Here is a 23,817-nt window from a genome sequence, read left to right as displayed (position 1 = left end):
GTTAATGCCTCCTCTCCACAGTGTGCAGCCCTTGGCGCCAGGGCTCGGCTTCATAGGTTTGGGGAAACGTGCAGCGCTTGTTTGAGATAACCAGCGGTGACTGTGGGGTAAAGGCGTGTTGGGAGGGATTCCTTCCCCGAGCGAGGGTAATCGCCCTCACTTCCGGGTGCCTGCGGATGGGAGGGTGGGGCTCCGAGGTCGGGGGCCAGAACCCAGATTCCTTTGCCCCCAGGTCGCCCACCTCCAGCGGCAGTCAAATGGCCCTTGAAAAAGGGCTGGAGGCCGCTGAGCAACTGCCGGGAACTCTACAGCGAGCCCTAAACCCAATCCTTCTGTCCGCACTGCATTGCCGTGGCGACGCGCTACGAAGTGCGGCTGCGCGAGGATGACGGAGCGCGGGCGAAAGGGAGAGGGTGTTTTGGTTCCAGCCGCTCGCCGTCCTTTCCAGACTTGGTCGTCGGAAAGCTTTGGGTTCCTGTCTCCCCTTCCCCTTCCCCTTCCCTTTCCCGGCCCCGGTCCTCCCTCCCTCCCTGCCTCCCTGTTTTTCTACTGCCGCCCGGGGTCCGGGCCATTTTCTGGACCGGGCGCACTACGGTGCGCGGCCCCGGGGCCCAGTATATGACCTGCCGCCTTGCTCCCGCTCGCTTCCCCCGCCCCATGTGGCTGCGGGGCCGCGGCGGCGCTGCCCACTATGGCCCGGAAAGCAGTTAGCAGGAAGCGGAAAGCGCCCGCCTCGCCGGGAGCTGGGAGCGACGCTCAGGGCCCACAGGTGAGGGCTGAGAGGCCGGGCCCCGGGTGATAAGGCCGAGGCACCCAGAGGATAGGGTTCGCAAATCAGGGAACCGGAACGAGGTCCAAGGTCTTGGGGGGACGGGGGGCGGGTGAAGAGCGGAGCTGTGGTCAATAGGATCCGGGCTGGGCCAGCAGGAGTTCACTGAAAAGCAGATAGGCAGCAGGGGTGAGGAACTAAAAGGGAACGTGAAAACGAGACATATTCCGGGGAGGCCTGCAGCCGGGAACGGGGCTTGAGGAGAAAACAAACTGGGTTTCTGAGGAAGGGAAACCGAAGTCGAGGAGAATCGGGAACAAAACCTCCCGTAAAATACCGGGAGAGACCGTGAAGTCCGCCTTCCTGGGGCCCGGGGAAGGGGAAGTGATTGCGTCTCTCGTATAGGAATGAGCCTCCCTTTGGATACCCAAGCTCTGAGCTGGGCCTTTTGGCACTTGGACCCCTAGATGAAACAGCAGGTTCCAGGTATCACTCCTGTCCTGCTCTCTGGGTCCCTTCAGACTCAGATTTCCCGTGCCTCCCACCCCGTTGGTGTTTGATTTTTGGAATGCTGTAACTGCTTGGAGCGCAGACCTGGTGACAGGAAGGCGGCCACTGATAGGGCATCCCTGAAAGACCTGGGACCCCAGTTGGGCTCCTTGGGTTGCACCGTCCATGCTTCGCGGGGAGTACAGGCTGAGAGGGAGAAGGGGGTCCGTTAGAGATGCAGCCGAGGTCTGTATGTTAATCTCTCGGCCCTTCACTCCCTTCTCTATCAAGGATAGCTTTAAGGTACCTGATTCCTTCAATTATAAAAGGCCTTAGTAAACCTTTCATACTCTTTTCTGCTTACATTCCTTTCCTTTTCAGCCCTTGTTTTCCATAGGTATCACTATGAGCAGCATCTTTTCAATGTTGGAAGAGTTAAACTGGACTTCTAGCTTGACTTTCCTGTTCCATTGTATTTGTATTTCTGTTGTATGTAAATCCTGCAGGTTGAGTTCTTAGTGATTTCTCTAATACAGTAGGATCCCTTATTCTGACAAAGGTAGCCAAAGCAGTGATTTCTAATTTTGCTTTCCACAGTTTGGCTGGGATCACTCACTTCACAAAAGGAAAAGACTCCCCCCAGTGAAGAGATCCTTAGTGTACTACCTGAAGAACCGAGAAGTCAGGCTACAGAATGAAACCAACTACTCTCGAGTGTTGCATGGTTATGCAGCACAGCAACTTCCCAGCCTCCTGAAGGAGAGAGAGTTTCACTTGGGGACACTTAATAAAGTGTTTGCATCTCAGTGGCTGAATCATAGGCAAGTGGTGTGTGGCACAAAATGCAACACGGTAAGTTTCTGGGTGGATGTGAACTATCTCTTAGTTCTGGATATATGGCTCCATATGTCCTAGAATCTCTCACTGCTGGTTTTCCCCTTTAGCTCTTTGGGGGAGGAGATTGCCTTATTCTCCTTTCCATTCCCTCCTATCTGTTCATGACTTCTTCCCTTTTCTATTCCTTTTCCCACTTCCACATTTCTTTTCTGGTAAATCTTCAGAGGAGTCTGTTTCTTTAGGCCTCTTGCCATATGGATATGCCACTGCTTCTTGATTTTTTTCTCCCCGTTTTTATGTTGTCTTTTAAGTCAGAGGCCTCAGAGGAAAGAATGATGGTCTGGGCATCATTCAGGATACAGGATAGTGAAAACCTAGGTGTTGTCTGCTAGGCTAAAGGCATATGTAGAAGTATTTAAACTCGTACTTGGCTAAAGATAGGAATAAGACAAACACTTTCTTTTTAGGGGATAGAATCTAAAGATGTATTTCCTATAAGAAAGGGCAGGGAAGTATGTTCGGTGGTATATTTCAGGATGTATTAGGTTGGCCAAAACGTTCATTCGGGTTTTTCCATAAGATTTTATGAAAGCCCTGAACAAACGTTTTGGCCAACCCAATAAATGTTTGGTCTTTGCAAAGTAGCCTTCTGAAAAGAATTCAGTAGCAAGAAAAATTGAATATGACATGAGTAGGAGAGTATTTTTACGTAGAATGACTTAGAAGATAGTTATAAGTGAATGAAGGGGAAATTTTATCAGTAAATTTAACCAGAACAATTAAAGGCATGGATAAAATATCAATCCATGATTGGATATTGTGGATATGATTAGAACAGAAGAGCACAAATAGCATGATGTCAGAGGAATGGCAAGTGAGAAAAAACAGGGCCTACAGGTGGGAAGTGATTCTTTTTTTTTTTTTAAATAAATTTATTTATTTATTTATTTTTGGCTGCTTTGGGTCTTTGTTGCTGTGCGCAGGCTTTCTCTAGTTGCGGCGAGCAGGGGCTACTCTTTCATTGTGGTGCACAGGCTTCTCATTGCGGTGGCTTCTCTTGTTGCGGAGCACGGGCTGTAGGCACGCGGGCTTCAGTAGTTGTGGCACATGGGCTCAGTAGTTGTGGCTCACGGGATTAGTTGCTCTGCGCCATGTGGGATCTTCCCGGACCAGGGCTTGAACCCGTGTCCCCTGCATTGGCAGGCTGATTCTTAACCACTGCACCACCAGGGAAGCCCTGGAAAGTGATTCTGATTAACATGTGAGAAAAGACCAGATGTAGGTCCAGCTGCTCTGTTTTCACCTCACCCTGGGTGAATAGACAAGAAATGTCATAATGGCTGGGTGAATTTACCCTGGACAGAAACACATCTTGGATTAATTGAAAGAGAAGATGGCTCTAGATCAAGAAAGTCTTAAGTACTAGGAGAAGTATTTATTTATAAAGGACATAGGCAAAGGTTTAAACATGAGTTTTAAGGAACGATATAATACCATGGTGGTTGAGGCCAAGCTTTCATTTCCTCTTTTGTTGAAGGTTGCTTGTTATAAAGAAGGCTTTCAAAAGTAAATAGTGGTGGCAAGCTCCTACAAAACTTCCTTTTCCTAGTCTCTCAGGTTTAAGAGAACTGTCTTGGTTTAAGAGAACTGTCATCGTTGTCACTTGGATTAGAAAGAGTCTTCCATTTAGAGGAATTCATTTCACACCCCATAACCATACAAACCATCATAGTGTTTTGCCCCAGCAAATGTTGCTGAATTTTAAACTGAATTGATCATCATAATCTCCTGCTTCTTGAATTTATTTACCCTCTTTTGAAGGTGAGAATAATGTTGAGTAGTAATTTAACCTACTCTTGATACGTGCCTTTCTGTCTTCCTGTTTCCTCATGACTTAAAGTATTTAAGTAGAGTCTTGCTTTCTTTTCTTTTTATAATTAGTGTTTTTCTTTGCTTAGCTTTCAGAACCAAAATTGGGAATCAGGAACAGTGTTCTTCTCTGAACTTTGTAATATTTGGCAAATGATTCTCTTATCTGTGCCTTTGTTTTCCCATCTGTAAAATGCAAGTGCTGAGAAGGTAGCTGTATACATCTTGGGAAATATTTCAAGTTAGCAGTATCTTACTTGTTCAGAAATAGCAGTAGTGATAATGAATCCAAAGCCTTTTCCAATGCTCTTGGCACTCCCTGGGACTTCCCTCAGTTTAAAAGGAAAATTACTTAAATAGTTAGCACTATCTTTGGATAATATCTGAAGAGTTTGGGGAGGGAGGAGTTCATGTTGGATTCTCAAGAGTAAATTAAGTTTTGATGTATTGAAATTTTACCATCAGTGAAATGATTTAAATGTATTCAGTAGGAAAGGTATACCACAACTGTTTATATTCTAAAATAATCTTTTTAATATGTATCTGTGGGTTAGAAGTGCTTTTTCTCTTGGCTGCTGTTGGTATTCATGAGCGTTTAACTAAGCGTTTAACTGTTAGCGTTAACTAACAGATGCTAAAAAGTTAGGCCATTTCCGAGTTAACTGACTTGGGGCTATAGTATAGAAACATTTGCTGAGGCAGTGGGTCATCTGTGAAAAAAGCAGTAGAGGTTTTGTAAATTATTCTGTAGCTTGATTGGTGGGGTGGGAATTTCCCTGTGCTATGGGCTAACACTCAAACTAGGGGCAGTCCATTCAACCTCTCTGAATTCCCTGGGCCTAATAAGCACAGGAATAAGATTGCTAGCCTATGTTTTTTGCTTTTTTTTTTGCCGCACCACACAGCTTGCAGGATGTTAGTTCCCCGACCGGGGATCGAACCCATGCCCCCTGCATTGGAAGCTCGGAGTCCTAACCACTGAACTGCCAGGGAATTCCCCAGCCTATGTTTTAATCATTAACAACATTACAACACTCATATTTTTACTAAATTATTTAAAGAAGGAGAGGTAGTATAACCTTAATTGAAATGTGGGTTTGGGAACCAGGATGGGTAGGTATATTTTCCCGGTTTAGTGTTACAAACTCAGGTTATGTACAGAGCCATACAGAAAAGCTAAATAAGAGAAGCTTGCCAGAAAAACGTTTGAAACAAAAAAACATTTAAAGAGAAAATGTTTAGTTTTGTGCTTTCAATCAGTTGAAGTTTGAGAGGGGGTAAAGATTGAAGTTAGTGGTTTAGGATTCACATATGTATAAGGGATTATTAAAATTGTTCTATTACCATGGAGAGAGGGTAGAGAAGTCACTCTTGGGTTCCATAAACCTTCCCTAAAATTGCAAAAATATCATTAGATGTATATTTTCTGAGCATGATGTGGGAGGGTGGTGTAGGGGAGCAGTCCATAGATTTCATTACATTTTCGGAGGGAACATTGTGAGCCAAAAATGGGTAAGAACCATTGATATTGACAGGGGGGTTAAGAACAGAACCTTGGAGAACACCTACATTTATGGTGCAGGAAGATCTGCTACAGGGGGAGCAGGGAGGTCAGAGGAAAACCAGGAGAGTACCAAAAACAATTCAAGAAAGTGGATATTTTGAGAGGGGTTGGTTTGGGAAGGATGGTGATAGGCAGAGTGATAACGTGTGCAGAGTTTGAGGTTTTTAATTTCAGACAACTCTTATTTCCCATATTTTGACTTTCAAGGACTCACTCACCGATAATAGATAAAATTGCTCCTTGCAGCTAGGGTGAACCTCCACCGCAGGGAACCATGAAGCCACTCAGTAAGAGAGTGTTAGAAAGGATTTGCAAGGGTGATTTGGGGAAAGGCTTAAGTGGATAGGATTTTCACAGGAAAATCTCCTGTGGAATTATTTTCAGCAAGACCCCAAAGCCTAAGTGATAGTACCAGGCTAACTCCTGTTGCCAGAGCTGCTTTTATCTTTCTCACCAATTCCCAAAGTAATGGTCAGAGGTATACTGCTGACTTCACAGGTAGGCTTGGTGGATCACAATGAAGCAGACAAGATGAGGCTTGGGCTGCAATTTGCTGCCAGATGAGAGGAAGAAGCACTTGGAGAAGCCTAATTTGGGGGGTGGGGTGGAATAGTAGTTACCAGGGTTGAGAAAATAGCTATAATATTATAAACTTGAGTTTACATATTCAAACTCCCGAAATCATAAAAGCAGAATATGAAACTCAATTTGAGACACATGGAAACAAACAAAGGAAAAATGTGGGAGTTTTTTTCTGACTGGATTTTTTATTCATTCCTCCTCGTATTACTATTTTATTTTTCCAATGGGGTTACAGCCCTTTAGAAAATGCTTTAAAATGCTTGCAGAATTCCTTGGGTTTGGCCAAGTGTACATCTCGGGTTAACAGCATTCTTCTTTTTTTTTTTGAATTTTATTTTATTTTATTTTTTTTCTGTCTTAGCAGTACACGGGCCTCTCACTGTTGCGGCCCCTCCCGCTGCGGAGCACAGGCTCCGGATGCGCAGGCCCAGCGGCCATGGCTCACGGGCCCAGCCGCTCCGCGGCATGTGGGATCCTCCCGGACCGGGGCACGAACCCATGTCCCCTGCATCGGCAGGCAGACTCTCAACCACTGCGCCACCAGGGAAGCCCTTGAATTTTATTTTATTTTTTATACAGCAGGTTCTTATTAGTTCTTTACTTTATATATATTGGTGTATACATGTCAATCCCAATCTCCCAACTCATCTCAGCACATCCCCCCCACCCCACCCCACCCCACTTTCCCCCCTTGGTGTCCATATGATTGTTCTCTACATCTGTGTCTCTATTTCTGCCTTGCAAACCAGTTCACCTGTACCATTTTTCTAGGTTCCACATATATGCGTTAATATACCATATTTGTTTTTCTCTTTCTGACTTACTTTGTATGACAGTCTCTAGGTCCATCCACGTCTCTACAAATGACCCAATTTCGTTCCTTTTTATGGCTGAGTAATATTCCATTGTATATATGTACCACATCTTTATCCATTCGTCCATCAATGGGCATTTAGGTTGCTTCCATGAGCTGGCTCTCGTAAATAGTGCTGCAATGAATTATTGCATGTGTGTGTGTGCATGCAATAGTGGGTGCATGTGTCTTTTTGAATTATTATGGTTTTCTCTGGGTATATGGCCAGTGGTGGGATTGCTGGGTCATATGGTAATTCTATTTTTAGTTCTTTAAGGAACCTCCATACAGTTCTCCATAGTGGCTGTATCAATTTACATTCCCACCAACAGTGCAAGAGGGTTCCCTTTTCTCCACACCCTCTCCAGCTTTTGTTGTTTGTAGATTTTCTGATGATGCCCATTCTAACAGGTGTGAGGTGATACCTCATTGTAGTTTTGATTTGCATTTCTCTAATAATTAGTGATGTCGAGCAGCTTTTCATGTATTTGTTGGCCAGCTGTATGTCTTCTTTGGAGAAATGTCTATTTAGGTCTTCTGCCCTTTTTTTTAATATAAATTTATTTTATTTATTTATTTTTATTTTTGGCTGTGTTGGGTCTCCGTTGCTGTGCTCCGACTTTCTCTAGTTGCGGCGAGCAGGGGCTACTCTTCATTGTGGTGTGCGGGCTTCTCGTTGTGGTGGCTTCTCTTGTGGAGCACAGGCTCAAGGCACTCGGGCTTCAGTAGTTGTGGCTTGAGGGCTCTATAGAGTGCAGGCTCAGTAGTTGTGGTGCCATGGGCTTAGTTGCTCCACGGCATGTGGGATCTTCCCGGACCAGGTCTGAAACCCATGTCCCCTGTATTGGCAGGCAGATTCTTAACTCCTGTGCCACCAGGGAAGCCCTCTGCCCATTTTTTGACAGGGTTGTTTGTTTTTTTAATATTGAGCTGCATAAGCTGTTTATATATTTTAGAGATTAATCCTTTGTCAACAGCATTCTTATCTGTATGATCCTTCTATATTTTGTAGTTAGGATATTAACCTGCTAATTAGGTTTTAGTTTTTTAAATGGCATATGGTTATTCTTTGTCTAGTAAGAAATGTTCACAGTTATCCCAGAATTAGTTTTTATCTTATTTTGAGAATATTTGACTCTTTTGAGAGGAAGATTTTAGATGTGGAAGTGATAGAATTGCTATATTGGCAAGTTCATTCTGCTGGGCACATGTGCAGAAGTGTTTGTAGATTGAAAATCATTGTGTAAATGCTTCAAAAAGTCTAAAGTACTATGTCAGGTTAATTGATGTTATAAGGCTTTGGGAAGAGGAGCAGTAGGAATAAGTTTATGCCTCTTATATGTGATGGTGCTAGAGTTGGCTGCCCTTTTCTGACTTGTCTTCATCTTGAGAAGGTCTTGCTTGGATTAACGCAGGTATGGGCTCCAGGAATCCTGTTTCATGTAGTGTGTTGCAGACTTTAGTCACCCTCTGTATGTGAGGGAATTAATGGTCAAGAATGTTAGGGTGTGACCCATGTACTTATGATCAGTTAATCTATAGCAAGAGAGACAAGAATATACAATGGACAAAAGACAGTCTCTTCAATGAAAATTGGTGCTGGGAAAACTGGACAGCTACTTGTAAAAGAGTGACATTAGAACATTTTCTCATACCATATACAAAAATAAACTCAAAATGGATTAAAGTCCTAAGTTTAAGACTGGAAACCGTAAAACACCTAGAAGAAAATATAGGCAGAAAACTCTGACATAAATCATAGCAGTATTTTTTGGGTATATCTCCTAAGGGAAAAGAAAAAAAGCATAATAAGCAAATGGGACCCAATTAAAAGCTTTTGCACAGCAAAGGAAAGCATCCACAAAATGAGAAGACAACATACTGAATGAGAAAATACTTGCAAGTGATATAAACAATAAGGGGTTAATACCCCCAATATGTAAACAGTTTATACAACTCAATATCAGAAGAACAAACAACCTGATTAAAAATTGGGCAGGGGCTTCCCTGGTGGTGCAGTGGTTGAGAGTCTGCCTGCCGATGCAGGGGACACGGGTTCGTGCCGCGGTCCGGGAAGATCCCACATGCCGTGGAGCAGCTGAGCCCGTGAGCCATGGCCGCTGAGCCTGCGCGTCCGGAGCCTGTGCTCCGCAACGGGAGAAGCCACGACAGTGAGAGGCCCGCGTACCGCAAAAAAAAAAAAAAAAAAAAAAGGGCCGGGGACTTCTCTGGTGGCGCAGTGGTTAAGAATCCGCCAGCCAATGCAGGGGACACGGGTTCAAGCCCTGGTCGGGGAAGATCCCACATGCCGCAGAGTAGCTAAGCCCATGCACCACAACTACTGAGCCTGCACTCCAGAGCCCGCAAGCCACAACTAGTGAAGCCTGCACACCTGGAGCTCGTGCTCCACAACAAGAGAAGCCACCACAATGAGAAGCCCACGCACTGCAATGAAGAGTAGCCCCTGGTCGCCACAACTAGAGAAAGCCTGCGCACAGCAATGAAGATCCAGCGCAGCCAAAAACAAAATAAATAAAATAAATAAATAAATTTATTTATTAAAAAAAAATTGGGCAGAAGGCCTGAATAGACATTTTTTCAAAGAAGACATACACATGATCAACAGGCATGTGAAAAAATGCTCAATATCCCTAGTCATCAGAGAAGTGCAAATCAAAACCACAGTGAGGTATCACTTCACACTTGTGAGAATGGCTTTTATCAAAAAGACCACAAACAACAAATGTTGGTGAGGATGTGGAGAAAAGAGACCCCTTGTATGCTGTTGGTGGGAATGTAAATTGGTGCAGCCACTATGGAAAACAGCATGGAGGTTCCTCAAAAAACTAAAAGTAAAACTACTATATGATCCAGCAGTTCCACTCCTGGGTATATAGCCAAAGAAAAAGAAAGCAAAAACTCTTAATTCAAAAAGGTAACGTGCACCCTAATGCATAGCAGCATTATTTACAATTGCCAAGATATGGACGCAACCTAAATGTCTTAACAACAGATGAACAGATAAGATGTGAGATATACACACACACACACAGACACACACACATACATATATATATATACATACACTTGCACACAACAATGGAATACTCCTCAACTATAAAAAATGAAATTTTGCCATTTGCGACAACATGGGTGAACCTGGAGGGTATTATGCTTAGTGTAATAAGTTAGAGAAAGACAAATACTGTATGTTATCACTTATATGTGGAATCTAAAAAATAAAATGAATGTATATACAAAACAGAAACTGACTCACAGATATAAAGAATAAACTAGTGGTTTCCAGTGGGGAGAGGGAAGGGGGGGAGGGGTAAGATAGAGGTTGGGGATTAAGAGATACCAACTACTATGTATAAAATAAATAAGCGGGGCTTCCCTGGTGGCGCAGTGGTTGAGAGTCTGCCTGCCGATGCAGGGAACACGGGTTCGTGCCCCGGTCCGGGAGGATCCCACATGCCGCGGAGCGGCTGGGCCTGCGCGTCCGGAGCCTGTGCTCCGCAGCGGGAGAGGCCACAGCAGTGAGAGGCCCGCGTACTGCAAAAAAAAAAAAAAAATAAAAAATAAATAAATAAGCTACAAGGATATATTGTACGACACAGGGAATATAGCCAATATTTTATAACAACTTTAAATGGAGTATAAGCCATAAAAATTTTGAATCATTATGTTGTACACCTGAAATGAATATAATATTGTAAATTAGCTATATACTTCAATAAAAATTTAAAAATTAATAAAAAGGGTTAGGGCCGTGCTTCCCAGGTGGCGCAGTGGTTGAGAGTCCGCCTGCCGATGCAGGGGACACAGGTTCGTGCCCCGATCCGGGAAGATCCCACATGCCGCGGAGCCATGGCCGCTGAGCCTGCGCGTCCGGAGCCTGTGCTCTGCAACGGGAGAGGCCACGGCAGTGAGAGGCCCGCGTACCGCAAAAAAAAAAAAAAAAAAAAAGGGTTAGGGCCTGAACAGCAGTCCTATGGAAGGATTCAAGAATTTTAGGGCAGCTTTTCTCAACAAGAATATTGATGGTGTTTTGGTGGTTTCTTCCTTCTCTGGGACTTTACCTCGTATTGCTGGAGATTTCACATTCTTGGCTTCTGCTCCATAGATGCCAGCAGTCCCCCTCTACCCTGCACCCTCAGTTATTGTGACAATCAGGCACATGCATGTGTACACGCAGGCACACATGCATGCATTTTCAAACATTGTGCCCTCAGTTGACAACCACCTCAGAGCTTGAGGCGGGCAGTTTTTCTCTTAAGTGATCTGAGCCCTTTATTTCAGGTATAGTCTGTTGGAACCTTGGGACGTTGGAGAATGAACATAGGAGTAACATAGTGACTCTTGCACTCCAGGCTTTTTTTTCTAGCTGGATCCTTGATAGACATTACAGTCAGAGAAAAAGGTCTTCTCAAGCTCACACATGGACGTTTTTTCTGTTGGAATGGGAGCAGTGCCCGGGTCGGGTTCAAGATGAATGAGAGTTTTTCCTGGTGGTATCTAGGAGTATTGCTTTTTAGCTTGACCTTAAGCAGGATTCTTCATATATTTCCTGGTGTAGAGATAAAAGGGAGAAACTGACCCAGAATTGGCAACCGGGTTCAATCCAGGATTATGGTTGGACTGCAACATTTGGCTGCTTCTTCTTCTTTTTTTTTTTATTAATTTATTTCTGGCTGCGTTGGGTCTTCATTGCTGCGCGCAGGCTTTCTCTAGTTGTAGCAAGTGGGAGCTACCATTGCGGTGCATGGGCTTCTCATTGGGGTGGCTTCTCTTGTTTCAGAGCACGGGCTCTAGGCACACGGGCTCAGTAGCTGTGGCTCGCGGGCTCTAGAGCGCAGGCTCAGTAGTTGTGGCACACGGGCTTAGTTGCTCCGCAGCATGTGGGATCTTCTTGGACCAGGGCTCGAACCCATGTCCCCTGCATTGGCAGGGGGATTCTTAACCGCTGCGCCACCAGGGAAGTCCCAACATTCAGCTACTTAAACTGCTGATTCCACTTGAATGCCCTTATATGCCTTTGGATCCTTGGAGGCCATCAGCCCCTCTCACTTGTAGGTGGGGATGTTTTCATCAGGACAGTTTTTGAATGTGAGAAGAAATGCAGTAATATTTCTGCATTTCATTGGCTAGAATGTAGTGGGACAACTTTGTGTTTTGTGTCTGCTTTTACTAAATTTATAACCATTTATTGAGTTTTTCCCATGTGTAGCAGGACACTGCTTCATGTGGGGTTGCAGTGATATAGAAACAAATCTCAGACAGAGCTGGAAGGGACTGTAACCACTGGCCTCCACTTTGTTTTAGAGTTGAAGAAACAGACCCAAAGGGAGAAAAGTTATTTGCCTGAGATTCTATAATGAGTTAAGTTTGGGTCCTAATTTTCCTATTCCTTGTCAGAATTCTTTATGTTATGCCAAGTACTCCTCAAACTTTCACTGCAATACCCGTAATGGCAGAGGACTGCCTGACCTCTGCTTAGCTTGGCTGGGATACAATACATAGCTGTGTGCAGAGTTAATAACAACATAGATGCCTCATTAGACGCGCCAACCAGGAGTGCTCCCGAGAGGAAGTCATTCCTAGCTAGGGTATTCAGAGAGGATTTGCTAGAGGAGGAAGAGTCTTCAACTGTGGGAAGGAAGCAGGGATGTTCATTCCATAGCAGAGTCAGGAATATACAAGGAATGTTGAGCAACTCTGGATAGACCCATTTGGCTGATGCTGGGAAGAAACAAGGGAGAGTGACTCAAGTCGCTGGGGATTTGGTTGACAAGACTAACTGAATCTCCTGTAGGTAACTTTTTTTTTTCTTTTCCTTCTGACTCATGTCTAGCCTTTAATAATGAATAATCCTGTTCATCACCTTTCTCATCTGGAGAATTGAGTCACATGCTTCGCCGCATGGCCCCTGGTGAATTTATGGCCTCTTCCTGCAGCCCTGTAGACTTGGAGGATGGGGAAACGTGGGTAGCTGAGAGCAGAGGTTTGCTGGGAGGTGCCTGGCAGGCTAACTACCTGCTGAAAGTTAGTAATGAGGTAGTCTGGTTACTTGATTTGGTTCCTGTTTTCCTTGGGCTCTTCCTTTAGTCTTCTTTTGCCAGTCAGCCTTCTTCTAAATTGATGTATATTTGATTTCTGATTGCTTAGGCCTTTGTTTCCTAAGCATGACTCAGGAACTGTCTGCATCACAATCACTTGAGGTATGTGTTTAAAATGCAAGTTTCCTGGTCCCCACTCCAGTACTGATTCAGGATTTTTCCTTCTGTGAAACCTAGGAATTGGAATTTTAAACAAGCTCTCAGGCAATTTTTATATGAATCACTGGCTTAGACTTTATGCTGTATAGCAATAATTTTTTTGTCACCTTATTAAATCTAGACCATTCATTTGAATTCTCCTTGTATTTTCTAAACCACACTCAGGGCATAGGTGGAACATCATGTTTAATGGATCTGAAAGAATTTTCTTGTAGGCATCTTGGTTAATATCTGTTCAGCAACCAGTAGTATGTAATCAGATCTTATTTCTGCACTTTGAGGAAGCCCTTGACAAATAATTATTTTCCTTATATGCCAGTTCTGGTCTCAACAGACAAAGCAAGAAATTTGCCCATTCTTTTTTTGTGTGTGTGTGGCTGCGTTGGGTTTTTGTTGCTGCGCGTGGGCTTTCTCTAGTAGCAGCGAGCGGGGGCTACTCTTCATTGCGGTGTGTGGGCTTCTCATTGCGGTGGCTTCTCTTGTTGTGGAGCACGGGCTCTAGGCGCGCAGGTTTCAGTAGTTGTGGCACGCAGGCTTCAGTAGTTGTGGCATGCAGGCTTCAGTAGTGTGGCTTGCGGGTTCTAGAACGCAGACTCAGTAGTTGTGGCGCATGGGCTTAGTTGCTCCACAGCATTTAAGTCAGATCTTAGCTTAAGTCATTACTTTCCAATTTTTTGGTCTCTTTACTAGAAGAGTTATAGTAAACAAGTCAGAAATATCAACAAGTTTAAGTCATTTTGTATTGTGTATTTGGATTCAGAGAATCATGGGTTGAATCTGGGCTCCATTTCTTACTAGCTTTGTACCCTTGGACAAGCCAGGTAATTTCTCCTTAGCCTTTCTTTCACCTTTAAAATAAATGGAGTGGGGACTTCCCTGGTGGTCCAGTGGTTAAGACTCCACGCTCCCAGTGCAGGGGGCCCGGGTTTGATCCCTCGTCAGGGAGCTAGATCCCACATGCATGCCGCAACTAAGAGTCCGCGTGCCACAACGAAGATCCTACATGCAGCAACGAAGATACCACGTGCCTCAACTAAGACCCAGTGCAGCCAAATAAGTAAATAAATACATATTTTAAAAATAATAATAATAATGGAGTGAGTAGTATCTGCCTAGCTCAGTCATGAAGAAAATTAAATAAGATGTTGGTTAGCTCGGTGCCTAGAACATGTACTTAGTAAATTGTTGATGTAATTAATGGCAGTGGAGGAGGAAGTGGTAACAGTAGTTTGATGGTTCTAGCCTCTAGGTGTATTTCTGGCCAAATTCAGGTACATAAGATAAGATAAGAAGTGACCATTTTTCTACCCTGTAAATTGGTTATTTTCTGTATGTCAGTCACATCCCAAGGAGCTTAAACATTTAAAAATAATTCATTTAGATATAATTTATATAAGAAAAAATACAATTAGGAAATTATAGTTAATTTCATCATTAAAGGGATATAGATAAAAGCAAAATATTTTTCTGTATACAAATTAAAGTGTAAACCAGTTCTGATAAGGATGTGGTGGAACAGGTCATATATTTATTGTCACTAAAACCCTTTTTTGAAAGTAATTTGGCATTATGTTTCAAAGACCTGGGGTGTATTGTTTGTTGAATGAAGAGCCTAATAAGTATTATACCCTTTGACCTAATATTTTCATACTTTGGAAATTATCCAAAGGAAGAAAGAAGTCTTTTTTAACAAAATAATTATTGGAAGCTATTTTATCAAAATGTTAACAATAGAATACTTAAGTAATTTATGGTAAATCAAATCTGCATGATATTATGGAGGTATTGACATAATTGTGAAGACTGTAATAACATGTAGAGCTTTTGATATGTTAAATGTAATGAGATACAGAATTCTCTCTGCTGATTATAGCTATGCACCATTATACATGCATGTGATTAAGGACTGAACAGGAACTTGACAAATGAAAAACAGACTTGAAAAGAGGGATAGGATTTTTTTTTTTTTGGCTGTGTCGTGTCTTGCGGCACACAAGATCTTTCGTTGTGGTGTGCGGGCTCTTCGTTGCAGCGCGTGGGCTTCTCTCTAGTTGTGGCGCAGGGGCTCCAGGGCGCGTGAGCTCTGTAGTTGTGGCACACAGGCTCAGTAGTTGCAGCGTGCGAGCTTCGTTGCCCCGTGGCATGTGTGATCTTAGTTCCCTGACCAGGGATGGTACCGGAGTCTCCTGCATTGGAAGGTGGATTCTTAATCACTGGACCACCAGCGAAGTCCCAAGAGATAGGATTCTGAGCAATCTTTCTTGCATTTTTTATTTCCAGTATTGTAGGTAAAGTATTGTCAATAAACTCTATAATTAAAAGAAAAAGTTACTTAAGCTAGATGTTTTTTCTTAGCCTAAAGCAATGGTGAAAGTGGCCTTGCCAGGTTGCCATTCAATGCTTGTCTTGTTTGCTGACGAAGATTGAGCAGTCATGGAGTATACCTCCTCTCTAGGGAAAGGGTGTAAAGAAAGAGCTTGGAAATACAGTGGTAGGATATACGGCAAAAGGAGTTCCCCTCTCAAGTCACAGAAGATTTTTGGAGCTCCAGATAACACCTGGAGAGAGTTCTTGCTTTTCAGTGGGCAGATACATAATCATATTATCATTAAGTCTTTGTGCTGTAAGGCTCAGGAAGTAAGAATGAGAGAATAGGGATTATGTTATTGTTTTAAACTGTTATTATTAAAAGTTTATAATCTCTTAATATACTAGATAATTAATTAGTGTGTAATGACAATCTGCTCTCCAGTAGTTTGCAGTTTAGAGATAAGGCTTCCTTTTAATTCTGAGTAGAAGGTCTTATGCCTTGAAATGCTCTGGGGAACAAAAAGCTGAGAATATCTTGTTTTCTTCTGAATAATCTATACATTAACTATTAGTATCCTTCAGTACTATAGGAGTTAATTTTCATCTTCCATAGGAAGAAATGAGGGTCTGTGTAAAATCAGGCTAGTTGACCAATTCTTTTGTTTACCCTTCTATTCTCTGATTGGATGGTATATCACTTGGAAGTAGGACATGGGCTTTGTATTTAGATAAAGGCAACACTCAGTTGAGTTCTGATTTTACAACCTAAGAGAAATTTTTTACCAAATGTTTGTCACGGTGCTTGAGGTAGCTCTCTGTGGTGTACTGTCAGAGGCTCTTCACTAGATGACTTTGGCGGATACCAGGCAAAATCTTAGGTGTCTTGCCAAAGCTGACTCTCAGGACTTATTCCATTTTCAACAGAGCCCTCCAAGATCAGGGGTTAAGAATCAGTTTACTGGACATGTTAAACGCTTGTAAAGAATTATGTTACTGGGAATTCCCTGGTGATCCAGTGGTTAGGACTCCATGCTTTCATTGCCGAGGGCCTGGGTTCAGTCGCTGGTTGGGGAACTAAGATCCTGCAAGCTGCGCGCCCCCCCACCAAAAAAAAAAAAGAATTATTATGTTACTTAAATTCAGGATAATTGTAAATCCTAATTTGGTCCTCCTCCCACAAAATCATGATTCTAGTGGGAAAGTATCAGAACTCAGGACCTAATACCAAGTACCATTGCTGATTTCAGCAAGCCAGCCCTATAGCCGTCTTTTGGAGGAGCAGCTTAGATTCACAATTCAAAGAGTAAGAGATCTTAGCATAGCACAGGCACCTGGATTTAGATACAAGAATGTTCACTGCAGTGTGTTTTGCATTGCTGAAAATTTGGATACAGCATAAATGTTCGATAACAGGGAATGTGTTCGATAAATTCTAGCATACCCATGCAGCGAATCACCTTAAAGCCATTAAAAATTATTTAAAGGTATATAGATTAATTTGAAAAGGTGTTAAAAGATATAAAATAATATATATGAGGTCACATTTTTATAAATGGAGAAAAATATGTATGCATTTGACTGGGTATATAGTGAAGGACCTGAAAAAAATACACCAAGTGGTAGTAGTGGTGGTGTTCATTTTCTGATTTCCCCTTTTCTATGTTTTACAAGTTTATGACGTGTTACTTTTGTAATTTGGACCCCAACCATATTATTTTACTTTAAACAACCACATGGGTCTTTCCTTTAATAGACTTGCAATAGAAACAGTGACTCAACTTTCTAGGTGTGACAACTCTTATAGCTCCTGAACAGTCTAAAATATTTATAGCTATAGAGTCTTGATATTGTTCAAGCAGCTTATTGATCTCGGCCATACCCCTGTCTCCTGCACAGCAGGATGCAGGTGAGTAGGCAGCAAGCTTTTAGAGATGGGCTGGACAGAATGCCCGATTCTCTTGGACATCATTGGAGTCCTGAGTAAGTGCAGCTCATTTCACGGCCTGTGGTCCTTTTCTTTTATCTTTTAATTATGCACGTCATATGTGTTCCCTGAGGGAAAAAAAAAAAATCAACATTCCTGGATGCATTTTTATTTTTTATTTATTATTATTTTTTTTAAATATTTATTTGGTTGCACTGTGTTTTAGTTGTGGCAGGTGGGCTCCTTAGTTGCGGCACATGGGCTCCTTCGTTGCAGCAAGCAGGCTCCTTAGTTGTGGCTCACAGGCTCCTTGTTGCAGCTCGCCGGCTCCGTGGTATGCAAACTCTTAGTTGAGGCATGCATTTGGGATCTAGTTCCCTGACCAGGGGTCAAACCTAGGCCCCCTGCATTGGGAATCTTCACCACTGAGCCACCAGGGAAGTCCCTGGACTCATGTTTTTAAAAGGGAGGGTATTCATTTAATAACATAGCATGACCAACTTTCCATGTTAATAAATATCCTCTACTCCATCATTCTTAAAGGCTGTATAATAATCCATTGTGTGGATATTCCCAATCCCCTGTGGTGTTTCACTGGTTTAAAATTCACTTTAATTTGGGACTTCTCTGGCAGTCCAGTAGTTAAGACTCTGTGCTTCCGTTATAGGGGGCACTGGTTCAGTCCCTGGTCAGGGAACTAAGATCCCGCGTGCTGCACAGCAGGGCCAAATTAATTAATTAATTAATTAAATTCACTATAATTAAAATTGTTCACCTGTCATTATTTCCTTATCATAAATTTCTAAAATTGAAATTGCAGAGTTTACACATTTTTCATTTTAGATACATATTGTCTAACCGTTTCCTGTTGTGTTTCTGGATCTTGGCTCTCTCCTTTGCTCCTCCCCATCTCCGTTTGGGAGAGGAAATGTATTCCTCTGCTTGATTTCAATTATCCTCTCTTTCCCATACTTAAGCTGCCCTCTTGCCTTTTACCATCTGACTTGGTATAGTCATCTTCTCTGTGCGACCTACGTGGATTTGCTTTCCTTTCTCCATTAACCTCCATCTAAAACACTCTGATACTTTGTGAATCTCCCCTCCCCCCATTTTATTAAGCCACCTTGACTTTCTGTACACACAATTGCATATGTCTATATGCAGATACATGCATTTAGAGGTGTACTCACTAGTCATACAATCTTCCTGATTGTAAGGCCTTTGCTTTCTTTTTTCCCTCTGTCCTAACTTGTAAGTTGCAGGGAGCCATTAAGCCTCAAGCTTATCTTGCCGTGCTGCTGGTTTCTGGCAGGGATCCCAGTAGGTTAATGTGGAGCAGCCTCATTCTGGGAAATGTTACAGGAGCTGTTTGAAGCCTTGACCCTTTGTCAGACAGCTTGGGGAGATAGTCTCTGGCACTCCATCCACATCCCTGTTCCTTCCTTTGAAAAAGCAAAAAGGCTCTGTCCTTCACATGGTGCTTAGTCATTCCTCTGCAAGGATGAGGGTGAGGTTGGGGGTAAACTCTTGGTTTCCTGGGCCTCTACAGAGCCAGCTGTTTGCATTTCCCTTGTATGAAATCTTTTTCATCTAGTGTAGAAGCCATTATAACCTACTGAATGAAACAAACATTAGAATAGAATGTTACTATTAGCTAGTACTTGTTAAGTACCTATTCTGTGCTGAGCCCTGTGCTAGATACTTTACATTTTATTAGACCTCCTAGCAACCCTATTAGATAAATAATATTATTCAAGTTTTATAGATAAGAAACAAGATTCAGAAAGGTGAAAGTGACTTGATCAAGATCACATAGCTACTAACCAATGGAATTCAAACCTAGGTCTCTCCCAAGTCCAAAACTGGAGAGGTTGGGCTTAAGACTTTCTTGGACATGAATAGATGAAGCTTTTTCTCTTCACCTTTTCTGGGTGGCAGAAATGGAGCCCTGTTTTAAGGCATAGGGTTGTGTCTTATCAAATGCATCGTCCTTAGTGTACAGAGTAGATTTCTCTCTACATCAGTGCTTCTCAAACTTCAGTGTACTTGGAGATCTTGAGAAACTCCAGATGCTGATTTAATAGGTCTAGGGTGAAGGCCTGAGATTCTTTGTTTCTAACAAGCTTCCAGATACTCCTTTGAATAGCAAAGCTCTAGATCAGTGATTGTTAAACATGGGCAGTCATTAGATTCACCTGGAGATCCTTGAAAAAAATTCACTTTTACTGGCCCCAAACTCAGAAATTCTAATTGGAGGAGTTTTAGGGTAGGGCCTGGGAATTGTTTTTAAATATTTATTTATTTATTTATTTATTATTTATTTGGCTGTGCTGGCTCTTAGTTGCGGCATGCGGGCTCTTAGTTGTGACATGCAGGATCTAGTTCCCTGACCAGGGATCGAACCCAGGCCCCCTGCATTGGGAGCACGGAGTCTTAACCACTGGACCACCAGGGAAGTCCTTGGGAGTTGTGTTTGTTTTGTAGTATTTTTTAAAAAAAGAAAATTCCCCAGGTTATTGTATTATATTATATTGTATTATAATCAGTTTGAGAATCACTGATCTAGAAGCCAATATATTATGGTTGCACTGTCCCACACAACACAAAAGTGTAAGTGAGCAGTACATTTTGCTTTATTAAACATTTGAGGGGCTGTGTTGGTTAGAGATCGTTTGTTTAAAAGGGTAAGAAATCCACTCACATTTATTGGAAGGGCTAGCTTGCAAACCTGAAGAGCAGGAAGTATCCCTGGATCTCAGAAAAACAACTAGGAGTTGGAAAGCCCCTAGGAACCAGGGATGTCCATGCTTCCTGTCTTCTGTTTCCTTTTCTCTGGGGACTGGCTTTGGTAGAAAATGGCCACCCAGACAGTTTGGTTTAGTGCCACCAGCCAGTTCCATATTGCTGAGAGAATTTGAATGACCCAGTCCAGTCTAGCCTCTGGACTGGTTCTCCTTGAGCCAGGAGGCCACCCCAGGACAGTGCTGTGATCTGGAAATCTGGGCTGTATCAAACTCAGCTACAGGCCCCCACTCTGAGTACAGGGATGTGGGGGCCCCCTAACATCATTGGGCAGGTCCCTTGAAAGGTGGTTACTGTAAGCACTTACTATGTAGCTCTGCATGGTTGGGGCAGGAGAATAGAACCAAATAGGGTAAACCCCCTGCTCTTGGAATTGGAAGGACATTATTAGCTTAATGGAGAAGAGAGACAAGTAAAGATTTTTTTTTTTTTTTTTTGGCTGTGTTGGGTCTTTGTTGCGATGCATGGGCTTCTCATTGCGGTGGCTTTTCTTGTTGCAAAGCATGGGCTCTAGACACACAGGCTTCAGTAGTTGCAGCACTTGGGCTCAGTAGTTGTAGTGCATAGGCTTAGTTGTTCCGTGGCGTGTGGGATCTTCCCAGATCAGGGCTCAAACCCGTGTCCCCTGCATTGGCAGGCGGATTCTTAACCACTGCGCCACCAGGGAAGCCCGAGACAAGTAAAGATTTTGAAACTGTGATAATATCTAAGTATTGTGGGTAGAGGGCTGTATTGGGAGCCTACAAGAGAGGAACTTAACCAGCCTGGACATTAAGGAATATTCATAGAGGACATGTCTGAACTGAATCATGAAAGGTAAGGACGTGATGGCCAGGTAAAGAAAAGAGTAGGAGGAAGCATTTCTGGCATTGTGAACAGCATGAGCATGAAACAAAATAATTATATTTCATTGGAGAGTCTTCATTGAAGACCCAATGCAGTCAAAAATAAAATAATTATTATTTGTGTGAATAATAATTAATAAGCAGTTCTTTCTAGAGTATAAGGTCCATGGCAGGATTTGAAGCTAGAGAGATAGGTAGGGGCCACACTGAGAAGAGTCTTGATGCCATGCTAAGGGGCTTGAATTTAGGTAAAGGGGAACCATTGGATATTTTTTAATTGACATGGGAAGATTTCCATTTTTATGAAGATGAATGATTATAGTATGGAGAATAGGTTTTTTTGTTTGTTTGTTTGTTTGTTTTGCGGTATGCGGGCCTCTCACTGTTGTGGCCTCTCCCGTTGCGGAGCACAGGCTCCGGACGCGCAGCCTCAGCGGCCATGGCTCACGGGCCTAGCCGCTCTGCGGCATGTGGGATCTTCCTGGACCGGGGCACGAACCTGCGCACGTCCCCTGCATCAGCAGGCGGACTCTCAACCACTGCGCCACCAGGGAAGCCCAGGAGGATAATTTTGATGGTGACCTTGCCTGAAGGCACAAAGACCAGTTGCAGTTGTCTAGAGGAGAGAGGATGGAGAGGAAGGAGCCAACTGTAAGAATATTTAGGAGATAGTTTGGCAGGACTAGCTGGGATGGTGGGAATGAGGGAGGAGGAGTCTAGGATGAATCCCAGGCTTGTGTGACCAGGCAGATTTTGGTGGCATTAGATGAAATGAGCAATTTGGGGAGGAAGAGTATTTGTTTTAGACACATTGAGTTTAAAAATGCCTGTCAAAAAAAAAAAAATGCCTGTCAGACACATCAGTGACTGTGACTGTTAGGCAGGAGGTCTGCCTTAAGTAGTTGTCAGGGCCTACAGACTCAGGAGTGGTTCCCCTCTCTCCACCTTCCCTTTTAAAATTTTTCCTCAGTCTCTACCTGGCGGTCTTGTTCTAGCTACTCTTCCTTTCCTTTTTCTATTTTAAATTTAAGGCTTACCTGCTTTCTCCTTTCATAGATCTTCCTGTGCAAGCAGTAGGTTATTTTATACAACGATATAACATGATTTGGCTTCACTCTGAGAATTGCTGATAGGATTTTAAATGAACTACCTAGACTATAAGGTATATGAGGCCAGAGATTATTCCTAGTAGTTATATTTCTAGCATCTAGAACAATTATTGGCATTTAGTTGGTGCTGAATCAGTGAGTGAATAAATGAATCATTGAATCACATAAAGAGTTTAATAATAATAGACTCCAGGGACTTACCTGGTGGCGCAGTCGTTAAGACTCTGCACTCCCAATGGAGGGGGCCTGGGTTCAATCCCTGGTAAGGGAACTAGATCCCACATGCATGCCGCAACTAAGAGTTCATGTGCCACAGCTAAGGAGCCCTCCTGCCACAACTAAGGAGCTCATGTGCTGCAACTAAGGAGCCTGCGAGCCACAACTAAGGAGCTGCCTGCCGCAACTAAAACCCAGCACACCCTAAAAAATAAATATTAAAAAAAAAAAAAGACTCCACTGGGAATGCCCTTTGTCTAAGACTGATCTTTTCCATAAAGTATTTCTCTGAATTGAATTTTGGAGAGTGAAAAGGGGCTAGTTTGGTACAGAAGTGGATAAGAGCATTTCAGGCAGAAGCAGCAGCATGAGCAAAGGCATGGTGGCACAAAACAGAATGTGTGTGTAATAGATAAGCAGTGAGATGAATATCTCTTACCTTGTCTTGTCTCAGGTCACTCTTGCAAATGTGGTAATGTTTATAGGTATGTCTAATAGTGGTTTTGATGTGTTTTGTTTATAAGCTTCTATGCATGGTTAGATAAGAATTAGTTATATAGGGACTTCCCTGGTGGTCCAGTGGTAAAGAATCCACCTTCTCCACTGCAATGAGAAGCCTGCGCACTGCAACGAAGAGCCCCCGCTCACCGCAACTAGAGAAAGCCTGCACTCAGCAAGGAAGACCCAATGCAGTCAAAAATAAAATAAATAAATTTAAAAAAAAATCTTTAAAAAACAAAACAGAAAAAGAATCCACCTTCTAATGCAGGGGACACAGGTTTGATCCCTGCTCGGGAAACTAAGATCCCACATGCCACAGGGCAACTAAGCCTGCATGCCACATCTAGCAAGCTCATGCGCCTCAACGAGAGAGCCCACGTGCCACAAACTACAGAGCCCATGTGCTCTGGAGCCCACTCGCTACAACTAGAGAGAAACCCAAGCAGACCATGCTCCATGATGAAAAGATCTGGCATGATTCAACAAGGATCCTGTGTGCCGCAACTAAGACCCAACACAGCCAAAAAAAAATTAAGGAAAATAAAGAAATAAAATAAATAAATAGTAAAAAAGAAGAGTTATATAAAATATGCTTGAACTGGTAGAAAACCTTTCATCAGGTTCATTAGATCCATAATCCTCTTTGAAGCCATCTTTGAATCCCAGGCAGAATTTACTTCTTCCTCTCTGTGTTTATGTAGCATATTATATCTATCTCTGTTATGTTTTCTTATTTACATGTTTCATTTGACTAGTGTCGCCCTGACCATGCGTTTAATAATGCTCAGGGTCTAACGTAGTAGACATTAATTAAATGTTTGATGGGTAACTGAGTGAATGAATGGATGTTTGTACCCAGCGTTACCCAC

At 42.9% G+C, this 23,817-nt stretch overlaps 1 protein-coding gene across 1 annotated transcript in view; it reads left to right on the top strand.

Annotated features, from left to right (window-relative positions):
• The first annotated feature begins 379 nt into the window (after positions 1-379).
• The window catches only part of DCAF12 (DDB1 and CUL4 associated factor 12), a 41,370-nt gene continuing 17,932 nt past the window's right edge, over positions 380-23,817 (top strand). The window contains exons 1-2 of the mRNA XM_030832711.3: positions 380-769; positions 1,856-2,110. Of these exons, the coding sequence (XP_030688571.1) occupies positions 692-769; positions 1,856-2,110 (333 nt within the window). The 5' untranslated portion in view covers positions 380-691. The remainder of the gene's footprint in view (positions 770-1,855; positions 2,111-23,817) is intronic.

Source organism: Globicephala melas, chromosome 6 (assembly GCF_963455315.2).
Source record: "Globicephala melas chromosome 6, mGloMel1.2, whole genome shotgun sequence".
Lineage (NCBI taxonomy): Eukaryota > Metazoa > Chordata > Mammalia > Artiodactyla > Delphinidae > Globicephala > Globicephala melas.
This window is presented reverse-complemented; position numbering and strand designations above follow the sequence as displayed.